This window comes from Doryrhamphus excisus, linkage group LG5 (genome assembly GCF_037039965.1).
Source record: "Doryrhamphus excisus strain RoL-2023G ecotype Guam linkage group LG5, RoL_Dexc_Guam_v1.1, whole genome shotgun sequence".
In the NCBI taxonomy this organism is placed as follows: domain Eukaryota; kingdom Metazoa; phylum Chordata; class Actinopteri; order Syngnathiformes; family Syngnathidae; genus Doryrhamphus; species Doryrhamphus excisus.
In genome coordinates, this window is record NC_136361.1 from 15,326,391 (window position 1) to 15,342,011 (window position 15,621).

General features: G+C 40.8%; 1 protein-coding gene across 1 annotated transcript in view; it reads right to left on the reverse strand.

Moving 5' to 3' along the window:
* abhd16a (abhydrolase domain containing 16A, phospholipase) overlaps window positions 1-13,206 on the reverse strand; it is a 27,046-nt gene extending 13,840 nt beyond the window's left edge. Inside the window, exons 1-16 of the mRNA XM_058053327.2 lie at window positions 13,057-13,206; window positions 12,571-12,627; window positions 11,316-11,382; window positions 10,014-10,100; window positions 9,804-9,889; window positions 9,633-9,706; window positions 6,581-6,688; window positions 6,374-6,488; window positions 6,190-6,291; window positions 6,043-6,106; window positions 5,905-5,954; window positions 5,626-5,749; window positions 4,943-5,047; window positions 4,797-4,860; window positions 4,660-4,716; window positions 3,513-3,575 (exon numbers count right to left, since the gene is read on the reverse strand). Coding sequence (XP_057909310.2) covers window positions 3,513-3,575; window positions 4,660-4,716; window positions 4,797-4,860; window positions 4,943-5,047; window positions 5,626-5,749; window positions 5,905-5,954; window positions 6,043-6,106; window positions 6,190-6,291; window positions 6,374-6,488; window positions 6,581-6,688; window positions 9,633-9,706; window positions 9,804-9,889; window positions 10,014-10,100; window positions 11,316-11,382; window positions 12,571-12,627; window positions 13,057-13,158 — 1,325 coding nt within the window. The 5' untranslated portion in view covers window positions 13,159-13,206. The remainder of the gene's footprint in view (window positions 1-3,512; window positions 3,576-4,659; window positions 4,717-4,796; window positions 4,861-4,942; window positions 5,048-5,625; window positions 5,750-5,904; window positions 5,955-6,042; window positions 6,107-6,189; window positions 6,292-6,373; window positions 6,489-6,580; window positions 6,689-9,632; window positions 9,707-9,803; window positions 9,890-10,013; window positions 10,101-11,315; window positions 11,383-12,570; window positions 12,628-13,056) is intronic.
* Between the last annotated feature and the right edge of the window lie 2,415 nt (window positions 13,207-15,621).

Sequence of the window (15,621 nt, forward strand, 5' to 3'; positions counted from 1 at the left end):
GTTAGTATATCGTTTTTTTTTCAGTTTTTTCAACTTGCTGAAAATGCACTTTTCTGGTCAAAAAAACAGCGGAAACCTCACACACACTCAACAGGGGGCCCAGAAGCACCCAAAAATGGCATAAAATGCCAAAGTTTGAGGGTGTTGATTTTTGAAAAAAAACGTAAGGGGTTAGTATGTCGTTTTTTTCTATTTTTTTAACTTGCTGAAAATGCAGTTTTCTGGTCAAAAAAACAGCAGAAACCTCACACACACTCAACAGGGGGCCCAGAAGCACCCAAAAATGGCATAAAATGCCAAAGTTTGAGGGTGTTGATTTTTGAAAAAAACGTAAGGGGTTAGTATGTCGTTTTTTTCTATTTTTTCAACTTGCTGAAAATGCACTTTTCTGGTCAAAAAAACAGCGGAAACCTCACACACACTCAACAGGGGGCCCAGAAAAGCCGCCAAAATGGCATAAAATGCCAGTTTTAAATTTTGTGATTTTTGGAAAAAAAACGTAAGGGGTTAGTATGTCGTTTTTTTCAATTTTTTTAACTTGCTGAAAATGCACTTTTCTGGTCAAAAAAACAGCGGAAACCTCACACACACTCAATAGGGGGCCCAGAAGAGCCCCAAAATGGCATAAAATGCCAAAGTTTGAGGGTGTTGATTTTTGAAAAAAACGTAAGGGGTTAGTATGTCGTTTTTTTCTATTTTTTTAACTTGCTGAAAATGCACTTTTCTGGTCAAAAAAACAGCGGAAACCTCACACACTCAACAGGAGGCCCAGAAGAGCCACAAAAATGGCATAAAATGCCAGTTTTAAATTTTGTGATTTTTGAAAAAAACCTAAGGGGTTAGTATATCGTTTTTTTTCAGTTTTTTCAACTTGCTGAAAATGCACTTTTCTGGTCAAAAAAACAGCGGAAACCTCACACACACTCAACAGGGGACCCAGAAGAGCCCCAAAATGGCATTAAACGCCAAGGTTTGAGGGTGTTGATTTTTGAAAAAAAACGTAAGGGGTTAGTATGTCGTTTTTTTCAATTTTTTTCGCTTGCTGAAAATGCACTTTTCTGGTCAAAAAAAACAGCGGAAACCTCACACACACTCAACAGGAGGCCCAGAAGAGCCACAAAAATGGCATAAAATGCCAGTTTTAAATTTTGTGATTTTTGAAAAAAACCTAAGGGGTTAGTATATCGTTTTTTTTTCAGTTTTTTCAACTTGCTGAAAATGCACTTTTCTGGTCAAAAAAACAGCGGAAACCTCACACACACTCAACAGGGGGCCCAGAAGCACCCAAAAATGGCATAAAATGCCAAAGTTTGAGGGTGTTGATTTTTGAAAAAGAACGTAAGGGGTTAGTATGTCGTTTTTTTCTATTTTTTTAACTTGCTGAAAATGCAGTTTTCTGGTCAAAAAAACAGCAGAAACCTCACACACACTCAACAGGGGGCCCAGAAGCACCCAAAAATGGCATAAAATGCCAAAGTTTGAGGGTGTTGATTTTTGAAAAAAACGTAAGGGGTTAGTATGTCGTTTTTTTCTATTTTTTCAACTTGCTGAAAATGCACTTTTCTGGTCAAAAAAACAGCGGAAACCTCACACACACTCAACAGGGGGCCCAGAAAAGCCGCCAAAATGGCATAAAATGCCAGTTTTAAATTTTGTGATTTTTGGAAAAAAAACGTAAGGGGTTAGTATGTCGTTTTTTTCAATTTTTTTAACTTGCTGAAAATGCACTTTTCTGGTCAAAAAAACAGCGGAAACCTCACACACACTCAATAGGGGGCCCAGAAGAGCCCCAAAATGGCATAAAATGCCAAAGTTTGAGGGTGTTGATTTTTGAAAAAAACGTAAGGGGTTAGTATGTCGTTTTTTTCTATTTTTTTAACTTGCTGAAAATGCACTTTTCTGGTCAAAAAAACAGCAGAAACCTCACACACACTCAACAGGGGGCCCAGAAGTCCCCAAAAATGGCATAAAATGCCAAAGTTTGAGGGTGTTGATTTTTGAAAAAAACATAAGGGGTTAGTATGTCGTTTTTTTCAGTTTTTTCAACTTGCTGAAAATGCACTTTTCTGGTCAAAAAAACAGCGGAAACCTCACACACACTCAACAGGGGGCCCAGAAGAGCCCCAAAATGGCATTAAACGCCAAGGTTTGAGGGTGTTGATTTTTGAAAAAAACGTAAGGGGTTAGTATGTCGTTTTTTTCAATTTTTTCAACTTGCTGAAAATGCACTTTTCTGGTCAAAAAACAGCGGAAACCTCACACACACTCAACAGGGGGCCCAGAAGCACCCAAAAATGGCATAAAATGCCAAAGTTTGAGGGTGTTGATTTTTGAAAAAAACGTAAGGGGTTAGTATGTCGTTTTTTTTCCATTTTTTCAACTTGCTGAAAATGCACTTTTCTGGTCAGAAAAACAGCGGAAACCTCACACACACTCAACAGGAGGCCCAGAAAAGCCCCAAAATGGCATAAAATGCCAAAGTTCGAGGGTGTTGATTTTTGAAAAAAACGTAAGGGGTTAGTATGTCGTTTTTTTTCCATTTTTTCAACTTGCTGAAAATGCACTTTTCTGGTCAAAAAAACAGCGGAAACCTCACACACACTCAATAGGGGGCCCAGAAGAGCCCCCAAAATGGCATAAAATGCCAGTTTTAAATTTTGTGATTTTTGAAAAAAAACGTAAGGGGTTGGTATGTCGTTTTTTTCTATTTTTTTAACTTGCTGAAAATGCACTTTTCTGGTCAAAAAAACAGCGGAAACCTCACACACACTCAACAGGGGGCCCAGAAGCACCCAAAAATGGCATAAAATGCCAAAGTTTGAGGGTGTTGATTTTTGAAAAAAACGTAAGGGGTTAGTATGTCGTTTTTTTTCAATTTTTTCAACTTGCTGAAAATGCACTTTTCTGGTCAAAAAAACAGCGTAAACCTCACACACACTCAACAGGGGGCCCAGAAGAGCCCCAAAATGGCATAAAATGCCAGTTTTAAATTTTGTGATTTTTGAAAAAAAACGTAAGGGGTTAGTATGTCGTTTTTTTCTATTTTTTTAAACTTGCTGAAAATGCACTTTTCTGGTCAAAAAAACAGCGGAAACCTCACACACACTCAACAGGGGGCCCAGAAGCACCCAAAAATGGCATAAAATGCCAGTTTTAAATTTTGTGATTTTTGAAAAAAACGTAAGGGGTTAGTATGTCGTTTTTTTCAATTTTTTCAACTTGCTGAAAATGCACTTTTCTGGTCAAAAAACCAGCGGAAACCTCACACACACTCAACAGGGGGCCCAGAAGCATCCAAAAACGGCAGAAAATTCCAGTCTTTGAGGGCGCTGATTTTCGACAAAAATATATACACATATACATATATATGCGCATGGGATATGCGATACCCACAAACGCATCGAGATGAATCGAGTTGTCACCCGTCAATTGCATCCATACCCAGTGAATGAGCCGATGCACTCACATCGCGCACATGCGCATCGATTATTTCCCACACCCTTCCAACAAACCTGTACTGAAGCAGCTTGAGCAGAAGGTCATTGCCTCGATTCGATGTGACATCTTCCGGACTCCTGCAGGACAGTCAAGAAGTTAACGCTCAACAGTTGGCAGTGAGATTTGATTCTATTATTGTTTTGGCTTTTGATAACATTGTATTTATTGACGATAAACCAGCGTGGCACTATTTTAGCATAGTAGAAAGCTGAAGAAAGTCATTCCTGGACCAGACACACTGGTCTGACTGATGGCTCAGTGAGTGTTGAAAGTAAATTCTAAATTTTATAGATGAAGATACATTCAGCATTAATCTCCTTTCAGCTTGTTTACCAAAGTACATTAAAAGTATGACATTTCCCCCTTATGAAATATTTACATGTACATGCTTACATGTTAAAACTATATAAGATAAAAACAGCACCATCAATACTCCTGTTAATGGACTCAAGTGTGCTTCAAACTACATAGCTGCGTTACAATTGTAAAATATTATGGGATGGCATCCAGGCTTGCTGACTCTGGGAACACCAAGGTAGGTTGAATTGCTGGGTTTAAAGTGTGTGTAAAACTTAATGTGCACTTATGTGCACCAATAATGTGAACCAATAATGCCCTGCGCACTGCGACTTCCATATTATATTTATTAACCTATATTGACTATTTGTGCAAATATGCAAATCACGTTTTATCTTATATTCTTCATAATATAATCAAACAAAAGATACAAATATGTAAATACATAAATCTTGTTTACCTACTATTTGACGAATATGCAAAGTTCATTATTTTTTGTATCTGATATTCTTACTATTTTATGATATTTAATTCATACTGCATTGCATTTTAAGAGTGTTTTTCTTGTTCTTCTGCAATTGAGCTACTGCAACCAAGCATTTTCCCTTGTGGATCAATAGAGTCTGTCCAAGTCTGGTAGCAACGCCATAGTTCATAGTCTGATTGACTCCTGGCTGCCCTGACGGCTTTTTTGCCAAACGAGAAATCTCATCACAATCCCCCTGAACGGCCATATATACAATAATTTGGAGATCACAGTATCGTCTGAATGATTCAATATTGATTCCTGTATTGTTGCACCAGTAATAAATATATGCTTTTTGTAGTTGTACACTTGTTCCATGATGACGATGCAACACTTACGAGGTGGTGATAATTTCATCCCTGGTTCTCCGGACAAGCAGGACTGGCCCTTGATATCTAACAGGAGACAGACGCATCATCAGCCTGATCAATACAACCCCCAAATACAGTATCCTCACTAATAACTTCCTACTCACTTGAGAAGCTGCTCTGAATTGTTGAGGTTCATGTACTGTCGCACCGTGTGCTGCACCAGTGGTCCTTAGACACAACACGTGTATTAGCTGATGCTAAAGCTAGGTGTGGACACAAAAACGTCACCGAAGCAAACATGGGGACTCACTCCAGCTATCAGGCATGACTTTGAGGGCCAAAGGTAGAAGATCATCAAACGAGGCATCCAAAACGACTGACTGGATCTCTGGGTATGACATCACTGCCCAGGTAGCTACAGAGGGAGAACAATTTAGTACGTTTGTCATACAGTGGTATGAAAAAGTATCTGAAGCTTTTGGAATTTCTCACATTTCTGCATAAAATCACCATCAAATGTGATCTGATCTTTGTCAAAATCACGCAGATGAAAAAACAGTGTCTGCTTTAACTAAAACCACCCAAACATTTATAGGTTTTCATATTTTTATTAAAGCAGACACTGTTTTTGTGAGTGAGGATGTTTGGGACCACCCAAACATTTATAGGTTTTCATATTTTAATTAAAGCAGACATTGTTTTTATGAGTGAGGATGTTTGGGACCACCCAAACATTTATAGGTTTTCATATTTTAATTAAAACCGACAGTGTTTTTTCATCTGTGTGATTTTGACAAAGATCAGATCACATTTGATGGTGATTTTATGCAGAAATGTGAGAAATTACAAAAGGTTCAGATACTTTTTCATACCACTGTATTTAAGACCTTAAAGATGTTACCGTATAGCTACGCACTAGTGGTACAGAGAGCACAGTTTGAGAGTCCATGCAATAGATGATAACAACATGATAGCATTGTTGTGTTTATGTACCTGTGAACCCTCCTATGGACCAGGCATATACGACTATGTTGCTGAGCTGGAAGCCCAGTTTGTGTATCGCAAACTGAATCACAACGTCCATGGCGTTGGCCTCATTCTGTGGAAACGGCACCCCCTGGAAAACAAGATAAAACAAAACATTACTTGTACCGTAATAAAACTCCCACAGTGGCGTAAGATACAATCTCTGTTTAGATGTTATCTGCTGCAAAACTCCAATTCCGACATTTGTTTCCCTGCTGCACATTATGGCGCCAAATTGCTGTTTACCGTGCTGCCTCCGAAACCCGGATGGTTCCATCCCAGGACAGAGTAACCACCTGCAGGGTGCATCACAACATAACATTCAAACCCCCGCAAAGTGAGTCATCGGTACGTCACATGATACTCGCGAGGACCAGTTCTCACCCTCCAGTGGAGTGTTCATGCACCCCACCTCGTAGAATCCGGCATTGCCTTCGCAGCAGATGACCTGCGGGCAGAACACAAATGTGAGTGAAGTGACACACACACACACGCATAATCACACAGATGGCATCATGTGTAGTCATCTACCAGTGTTTGGCCCTTGCGTCCTCCGCCTCCCCTTCGATCGACAAACATGGTATCGATTTCATTGCGATCGCAGGCAATCAGCTTGTTTCTCTGGCCGTCAAACTGTGACAGAAGGAAGACAGGAAGACAGGAAGGGTCTTTGTTAGAAACCATCAGAGGTGTGTAGAGAATGTGTGCTTGTTACCTCCTCTATTAGCTTGGCCTGGCCTTGCTGGAGCATGGGCCTCATGGCTTTCTGCAGCAAGCCCACAGAGCCAGGATACAGCATCCTCCTCCCAAAGGAGTGAGCGATGAGAAAACTGGAACAGGACCAACATAACTGATGATGATGATGATGATGATGATGACCATGTGTGGTACAGTGTGACAAGCTGTTAGAAGTGAGGAACACCTGACGATGTGGCACGGCAGAGTGCGCACGGAGCGAAGCATGCCGTCTGCTGCTCCCCTCAGTCGGGGCTCTGGCTTCAGCAGCGACACGCCAGCCTTGGACAGCTTCCTGTCACACATACAGTGAAGAAAATAAGTATTTGAACACCCTGCTATTTTGCTATTTCTCCCACTTAGAAATCATGGAGGGGTCTGAAATTTTCATCGTAGGTGCATGTCCACTGTGAGAGAGATAAACTAAAAAGAAAAATCCAGAAATCACAATGCATGATTTTTTAACAATTTATTTGTGTGATACAGCTGCTAATAAGTATTTGAACACCTGAGAAAATGAATGTTAATATTTGGTACAGTAGCCTTTGTTTGCTATTACAGAGGTCAAACGTTTCCTGTAGTTTTTCACCAGGTTTGCACACACTGCAGGAGGGATCTTGGCCCACTCCTCCACACAGATCTTCTCTAGATCAGTCAGGTTTCTGGGCTGTCGCTGAGAAACACGGAGTTTGAGCTCCCTCCAAAGATTTTCGATTGGGTTCAGGTCTGGAGACTGGCTGGGCCATGCTAGAACCTTGATATGCTTCTTACGGAGCCACTCCTTGGTTTTCCTGGCTGTGTGCTTCGGGTCGTTGTCGTGTTGGAAGACCCAGCCACGACCCATCTTCAATGCTCTGACAGAGGGAAGGAGGTTGTTCCCCAAAATCTCACAATACACGGCCCCAGTCATCCTCTCTTTAATGCAGTGCACTCGTCCTGTCCCATGTGCAGAAAAACACCCCCAAAGCATGATGCTACCACCCCCATGCTTCACAGTAGGGATGGTGTTCTTTGGATTGTACTCTTCATTCTTCTTCCTCCAAACACGCTTATTGGAATTATGACCAAAAAGTTCTATTTTGGTCTCATCTGACCATAAAACTTTCTCCCATGACTCCTCTGTATCATCCAAATGGTCATATGCAAACTTAAGACGGGCCTTGACATGTGCTGGTTTAAGCAGGGGAACCTTTCGTGCCATGCATGATTTCACATCATGACGTCTTAGTGTATTACCTACAGTAACCTTGGAAACGGTGGTCCCAGCTCTTTTCAGGTCATTGACCAAGTCCTGTCGTGTAGTTCTGGGCTGATTCCTCACCTTTCTTAGAATCATTGAGACCCCACGAGGTGATATCTTGCATGGGGCTCCACTCCGATTGAGATTGACCGTCATGTTTAGCTTCTTCCATTTTCTAATGATAGCTCCAACAGTGGACCTTTTTTCACCAAGCTGCTTGGTAATTGCTCCGTAGCCCTTTCCAGCCTTGTGGAGGTGTACAATTTTGTCTCTGGTGTCTTTGGACAGCTCTTTGGTCTTCGCCATGTTACAAGTTAAAGTCTTACTGATTGTATGGGGTGGACAGGTGTCTTTATGCAGCTAACGACCTCAAACAGGTGCATCTGATTCAGGATGATACATGGAGTGCAGGTGGACTTCTAATGGGCAGACTAACAGGTCTTTCAGGGTCAGAATTCTAGATGATACACAGGTGTTCAAATACTTATTTGCAGCTGTATCACACAAATAAATTGTTAAAAAATCATGCATTGTGATTTCTGGATTTTTCTTTTTAGTTTATCTCTCTCACAGTGGACATGCACCTACGATGAAAATTTCAGACCCCTCCATGATTTCTAAGTGGGAGAAATAGCAAAATAGCAGGGTGTTCAAATACTTATTTTCTTCACTGTAGTTAACATGTTTGCAGCAAACAGATGAGGTGAAAAAACAAAAGATAACGGCAGACCAATTATGCGGCCTATTTGTACAATGGAAACAATTTACAGCTTTATTGACAAAACAAGTACTACAAGGCACTATTTCTAGTACAGACACATGACAATGTAGTATGTCTGATATAAACCACTGCCTACTTTTGAGGAAACATAGCTAAAAATTAGAAAAATTAACATTAGCTTATCACATTGCTGTGCATTAGCTCTGGATACTGCAGTATTAGCATGCTCCACAGTCTCCACTTAGTTGCAGAGGCCCTCAATTCTCCTCTCGCAAAGCATTTCTAGTTTTGTTTACATCCACCAGAGACCCTCCATTGTTGTTGTCGTTTCTGAGCTTGTCGCGTTTAGTGCGGCTTAGTTTTTTTCCATAGGGGTGTACAATAAATATCTGCTAATTATCATAATTATATAAAAACTACACCAATGAATCTGACCTGCCGACATTCAGCAGAATTTGACAAAATTATTTCTGTTATTTATTTATCTAAAATATTCCTCATGAGAGGCTCCGTGGCAGACAAGTGGTTAGCACACAGGCCTCACAGCTAAAAGACCAGAGTTCAATTCCACAATCCGGCATCTCAGTGTGGAGTTTGCATGTTCTCCCTGTGCATGCGTGGGTTTTCTCCGGGTACTCCGGTTTCCTCCCACATTCCAAAAACATGCTAGGTTAATTGGCCACTCCAAATTGTCCATAGGTATGAATGTGAGTGTGAATGGTTGTTTGTCTATATGTGCCCTGTGATTGGCTGGCGACCAGTCCAGGGTGTACCCCGCCTCTCGCCCAAAGACAGTTGGGATAGGCTCCAGCACCCCCGTGACCCTCGTGAGGATAAGTGGTAGAAAATGTGGGCCTGGGTTCGATTCTCCGCTTGGGCATCTCTGTGTGGAGTTTGCATGTTCTCCTTGTGCGTGTGTGGGTTTTCTCCGGTTTTCCTTCCAAAAATCTTAATTGGCAACTCCAAATTGTCCATAGGTATGAATGTGAGTGTGAATGGTTGTTTGTCTATATGTGCCCTGCGATTGGCTGGCAACCAGTCCAGGGTGTAGCCTGCCTCTCCCAAAGATAGCTGGGATAGGCTCCAGCATACGCGCGACCTGAGTGAGGATAAGTGGATGGATATTCCTTATTAGCAGTAACCTTCTGTGTCAAATGGTATGCTAATTCTTATCAGTACACAAGGCATAAATCCCTTAGTGGTTATTTTCTCTCACAACTATGTAGATATAATACAATAAAATAGCCCATTTATTTAAAAATAACACAAAAAGCTTACGGATTGCTGGCTTCTGTCCAGCTGAAATCTGCAGGCCACTGAGAAAAGTCAAAGTCGTAGCATCTCAGCTTCTTCTACATAGTTCGGGAAGAAATAAACTAGAAATAATTACATGGAAAAAAACACATTTACACTTCTAACAATCTTTGTGTGAAGCTGACATGTCCTCACCTTATTAGCTGGGGAGTGATTTGTCTTTGCCTCCTCCAAAATGGAAATAAACTGAAGATATTCTGGACTCCTCCATCTGCCCCAGCCTTCAGAGGGAATGAAACAAAAACATATTAAGTAACGCTTAAATAAAAAAACATATTGTAATGTGCCACATGCAGCATACATTTGAACTCATGAACAAAAGGGACGGAACGAGTGTCTTCTCACCTCGCAGACACGCCACTCCAAAAAGACATAGAAGGGCCGTTGCCATGTACTGACTCGCTGGTACCAATTTACTGCTGCAGATGTAGCCTAACAAAACACACACACACGCACGCACATAAACAGAACAGGAATCAATATGAGAAGTTGAAATGCAGCACACACTACCTCCAGCAATGAATCAATGATTCGGTTGATTGGTTTGATCCCACATGTGGGAAAACTGCAATCCATATGATCCCCACCCACTAATGTCACACAGTGGGTGAAGTTAGCGGGTGAAATCCTTCAGAAAAAGCTAATGTGGAAATTATAAGTGAAGGATGGTAGCATGTACATTCATTCATTCATTCATTTTCTACCGCTTATCCTCACGAGGGTCGCGGGGGTGCTGGAGCCTATCCCAGCTGTCTTCGGGCGAGAGGCGGGGTACACCCTGGACTGGTCGCCAGCCAATCACAGGGCACATATAGACAAACAACCATTCACACTCACATTCATACCTATGGACAATTTGGAGTCGCCAATTAACCTAGCATGTTTTTGGAATGTGGGAGGAAACCGGAGTACCCGAACAAAACATGCAAACTCCACACAGAGATGGCCGAGGGTGGAATTGAACTGGGGTCTCCTAGCTGCGAGGCCTGCGTGATAACCACTTGTTCGCCATGCAGCCCATTTTCATATATTTTTTGATTAATTGATTAAGTAAATACACCAGGACATTTTTAAGTTAGCAGGATTTATCAGTGTCATTATCTAACTTGAGGGGCTCTTATTTTCATAGACCAGGCGTAGGCGTGGCTTATCTGTCCTGCACCGCACAGGAGTGGTCAATTGGCTGACAGAGCACAGTGTACATACGTGAGGTTTTGGTCATGTGCACTGTGCTCCTGTCAGACAATTTACCACTGCGCCGGGTGCGCTTCGCCTGCGCCGAGAATAGACTGAATAGACTGATCTTAGCTGCCGAGCTTTCACTGTTTTGTCACTAAATTTTCATTGCGGCAAGCTGAAAATGTCGACACCGCTGCTTGGGGTGCACCACGAAAACAGAGCCCAAGGTCTTTTCAAGAGTTGCATCACAAATAAAAGGGCACTAAAAGGGTAGTTTAATGTCCCTGGGGTAATGAAAATGAAAATCACTCACAAAAAATGAGGATAAAATACATCTCGTAGTTGCACAAAACTTCATAAGTCGTACTTTTGGCATACATCATAACACAATGATTACCTGCAACACTGATCATATGTGGATGATATTATTCAGAAGAGTCCCCCACTTACTTTAGCTCCTTTTCTTACCTTTTCTGTACAGATAGCAGATCAGCAAAGGAGAGCTGTAGTAGGACAGATACCACAGTGCTGAGGCCTGGAGGAAAAAAAAAAAAAAAAAACCCCATTTATTATTATAATTTAGCAATGTTACAAAATGACTAAATTTGCACTCTGTAGGGAGAGAGTGTGGACGTCCTTAAATATGCAATTTTTTCATATAATATCAGGTGTATTTTCATTCAAATACATGTTTATTAGGTACATACGTTTCCTCATCTTGAATTTTGTATCAGATTTATATTGAGTGTTGGACCACATGAAGTCAAATTAGTGCTTAGAAAATCAAGCACACTCATGAATGAAGTTGTAGTACAAGTATTAGGAAGAGTGCTTTTGATATCCCCAAATTCCCGACATATCTAACAGCTAATCGTCACCTACAGTGTGCATGGTTTCCTATGTGTTAGTGACCCCGCCCTTTCTGGGGACAATAACAGGTAGACAGAAAAAAAACAACCTGATAGATAGCCTACCACATAGCTATTCAATATGGCTACAGTGGAGGGCACGGTGTTTGCACATGGGTCATGGCACTATTTAAAATGTTTTTTTAAAAAGATGTGACACATTGTTTACCTTTTCAAATGACACTGTTTATTAGTGATGCATTGACTTTTTTTTTAACTATATAGCACACATGGCATAATTTCTATTGTTTGTTTACATGAGGGGCTGGAGTTGAATTCCACCCTCTGCCATCTCTGTGTGGAGTTTGCATGTTCTCCCCGTGCATGTGTGGGTTTTCTCTGGGTACTCCGGTTTCCTCCCACATTCCAAAAACATGCTAGGTTAATTGGCGACTCCAAATTGTCCATAGGTATGAATGTGAGTGTGAATGGTTGTTTGTCTATACGTGCCCTGTGATTGGCTGGCAACCAGTCCAAGGTGTACCCCGCCTCTCGCTCAAAGACAGCTGGGATAGGCTCCAGCATCCCCCGCAACCCTTTTAATTAATTTACATGAGACATTACCTTCAAAAAGACATTACCGATCATACACAAATATGGGGTGAAAAGGAATACACAAAGAATACTGCTGCACTGCAGTGTGGGGCATATACATGAAAAATATGACACTTGTCATTCTTCCCTGGATTTTTTGACGATTAAAAAATTATTTTCAAGTTATTATATATTTTGTAGTAAGCAGCGTTTGTCTTGACTCAATGTTACAATGTAACATTATAAAACGCATCATTTCATTAGACTAAAATTATACTGACCCATCCGAGGATGCTGTCGGTGTGTTTCTCCAGACTCCCCGGCTGGTAGTTCCATCCCTGTCCACAGGAGGAGAAATAAAATAGCCACACCAGATTACCAGATGGCACTTATTTCTTAAAAACAGATCCTAAGACTGAACACGTCATGTAGGCTTTTTTACTTAAGGATGCTAACGCTAGCATTAGCAGGTGCATGACTTTGAACGAATTGCAATGTGGCTACAACTGGATTGTCTCTCACTGTGGTGATGAAAAATAATAAGAGACACAAACATAGCAGGATGTTGCTGCGTGACTAATATCTGCATTCACGATTTCAAAATTAGCCAGCCTACTGCAATGACAGGAGACGGTCAATAGCGAAACACTGACACTTCCGGATGTAGCCGGTGCTACAGCTTTCGGTGCTAACAGGCAACCGAAACCGCACGGACTTGTGTGTTAGCCGCACAAAATGAATGGAGGATGGACTTCATATCTCTTTACCCTCCTCCCCGCTCTTCCTTCGAGTGGAGGTTGGTCTGGGGAGCGATGAATTCTTTGAAGATGAGGCCCTAAAACACAGCGAAGCCATGTCCAGCCGGCCATTCTTCCTGGATGAAAACGGAAGCCGGCGATGGCCAAAAAAGAGAACTGTCTCAAAATAGACTTACTTATTGCTTTTTATTCATTTTTGTAATGACACGTAGGCAGAATTACAGCGATAATTGCGTATTTTGTCATTAAATCTTACATATAAATTCAGAAAGCACACAGCAGAACTCTAAATGAAAACACAATGACAATAATTCAGCTCATTCAAAACACTTCAGTTCTGTTCCTTTACATACAAACACTGAATTAACATTATTAGATAAAATCTGATAAAATGGCTCTCTTGTTGTAAAATGCAGTATGACGGATGTGACAGCTGCATGAGGGTCATGTGTGGAAGTACAGAAGGTGATCAGCTCTGACATTGCTCGGATCTGGAAAAAAAAAAGGAAGCGCACAAGACTCAAACTCCACACAAAAATCTCCACTTCTACACACCTTTCAACACAAACACAAACAGCCCACGCACGTTGCAGCCAATGAAAACAACCACAACAACACAAGCGGCTACACTGCCGTCTGTCAGAGCGTGACGTGATATCATGCCACAGTGTCACAGTGATGTGCAGGCCAGCATGGCTGCAGTACACAGCACTCACACACACACACACACACACACACACACACACACACACATGTGATACAAGACGTTTACCGCTCCAGTTCCTTATAGACATCATCCTTTCTTGGTTTTAAATCCTGGATGACAAAAAGAAACACAAGGAAAGGAGGTCAAAATATGGTTAAAGAGCACATATTTGCACCTTTTCAGTCAGATTAATTTATTAAAACTTTCTAATGTACCCCAGTCACACTTGACAAGCTGTTATGTTTGAGCACATTGGTTGTGCATTATGTTTTGGCTATGCAGGAAGCAGCTGATTGGCCCCACCCCTTCTTGGAGCAGTATAATATTGTTTGTATGGGTGCAAGTGTGTTCTGTTTAGGGACTTAGTTGTGTTTTTTTTTTTTTAGGGTAGTGGTGAAGTGGGTTGACCTGTTCACCTCATAGTCCTTTTGTTTGTTTGGGTCGGCGCATCAGGGCCTTTTCTTTAGGCACGGGAAGGTGTTTGTTTCAGTTTCATGAGGTGATCCTTCAAAAAAACTCTGGTGACTTACTTTTTCTCGCCTGTGTCCTATATTATATTGGATAATATTGGATTATATTGAATATATTATTATATTATATTGGATTGGATTATTATTATTATTATTATATTGGATTATATTGGATGTTTTATTGGATTCAACTTTGGACTAATATATTGGAAAGGAATGTTACTTAGGCGAGACATGCCGGGGTTATGAACATGCTCATTTTCGACCACTTATCCTCACGAGGGTCGCAGGGGTGCTGGAGCCTATCCCAGCTGTCTTCGGGCGAGAGGCGGGGTACACCCTGGACTGGTTGCCAGCCAATCACAGGGCACATATAGACAAACAACCATTCACACTCATATTCATACCTATGGACAATTTGGATTCGCCAATTAACCTAGCATGTTTTTGGAATGTGGGAGGAAACCAGAGTACCCGGAGAAAACCCACGCATGCACGGGGAGAACATGCAAACTCCACACAGAGATGGCTGAGAGTGGAATCGAACTCGAGTCCCCTAGCTGTGAAGCCTGCGTGCTAACCACTTGCCCGCCGTGCAGCCATACATTACATCATTCATTCATTCATTTTCTACCGCTTTTTCCTCACGAGGGTCGCGATACAGCCACCAGCCATACCAGCCATACATTACATCAGTGCTTCTCAAATAGTGGGGCAGGTGGGTGGGTGGGTTGACCATCATGGGGGGCGCGAGAGGCTTTCATTTCAATGCAGACCTAAGTGTCCAAAGTGCCACCCGGGGTCCATTTGCGGGCTGCAGCTGTTTTTTCATTGGCCCGCAGGACTAAAAATATAATTGAATGAGAAACTCCTCCCCCCAAAAAACAGCAAAAATAAAAAAAAATCTGTAGTAATTTTACAATAATAATGTCAAAATATTAAGAGAAAAAAGTTGAGAATTAACAAGAAAAAGTCTTGGAATTTTACCAGAATACCACTGGAATGTTAATATTATGTTATATTATGTTAATATATAATATAATATAATTATGTTAATATATAATATAATATTAATATAGAACATTAAGAAAAATAACATAATAATTGAGTGGTGATGTTGCTGATGTTGTAATATTATTAAATATTGTACTGTAATTAAAAATCACTTAAACAAATGTTTCAAAATAATTATTAATATTTGAAATTAAATTAAAAAAATATTTTTTATGGAATAATAAAAACAAAGTTGTTGATTAATAGATTTCTAATCAAATCATAATAACAATCAATGTATTGAATTCTAACACATTGTTGTTATAAAGAACATTATTCTGAATTTTTTTTAAACCCATAATTTTGTATTTCCACAGTATACGTATATGCAAAGATCTTTGGACC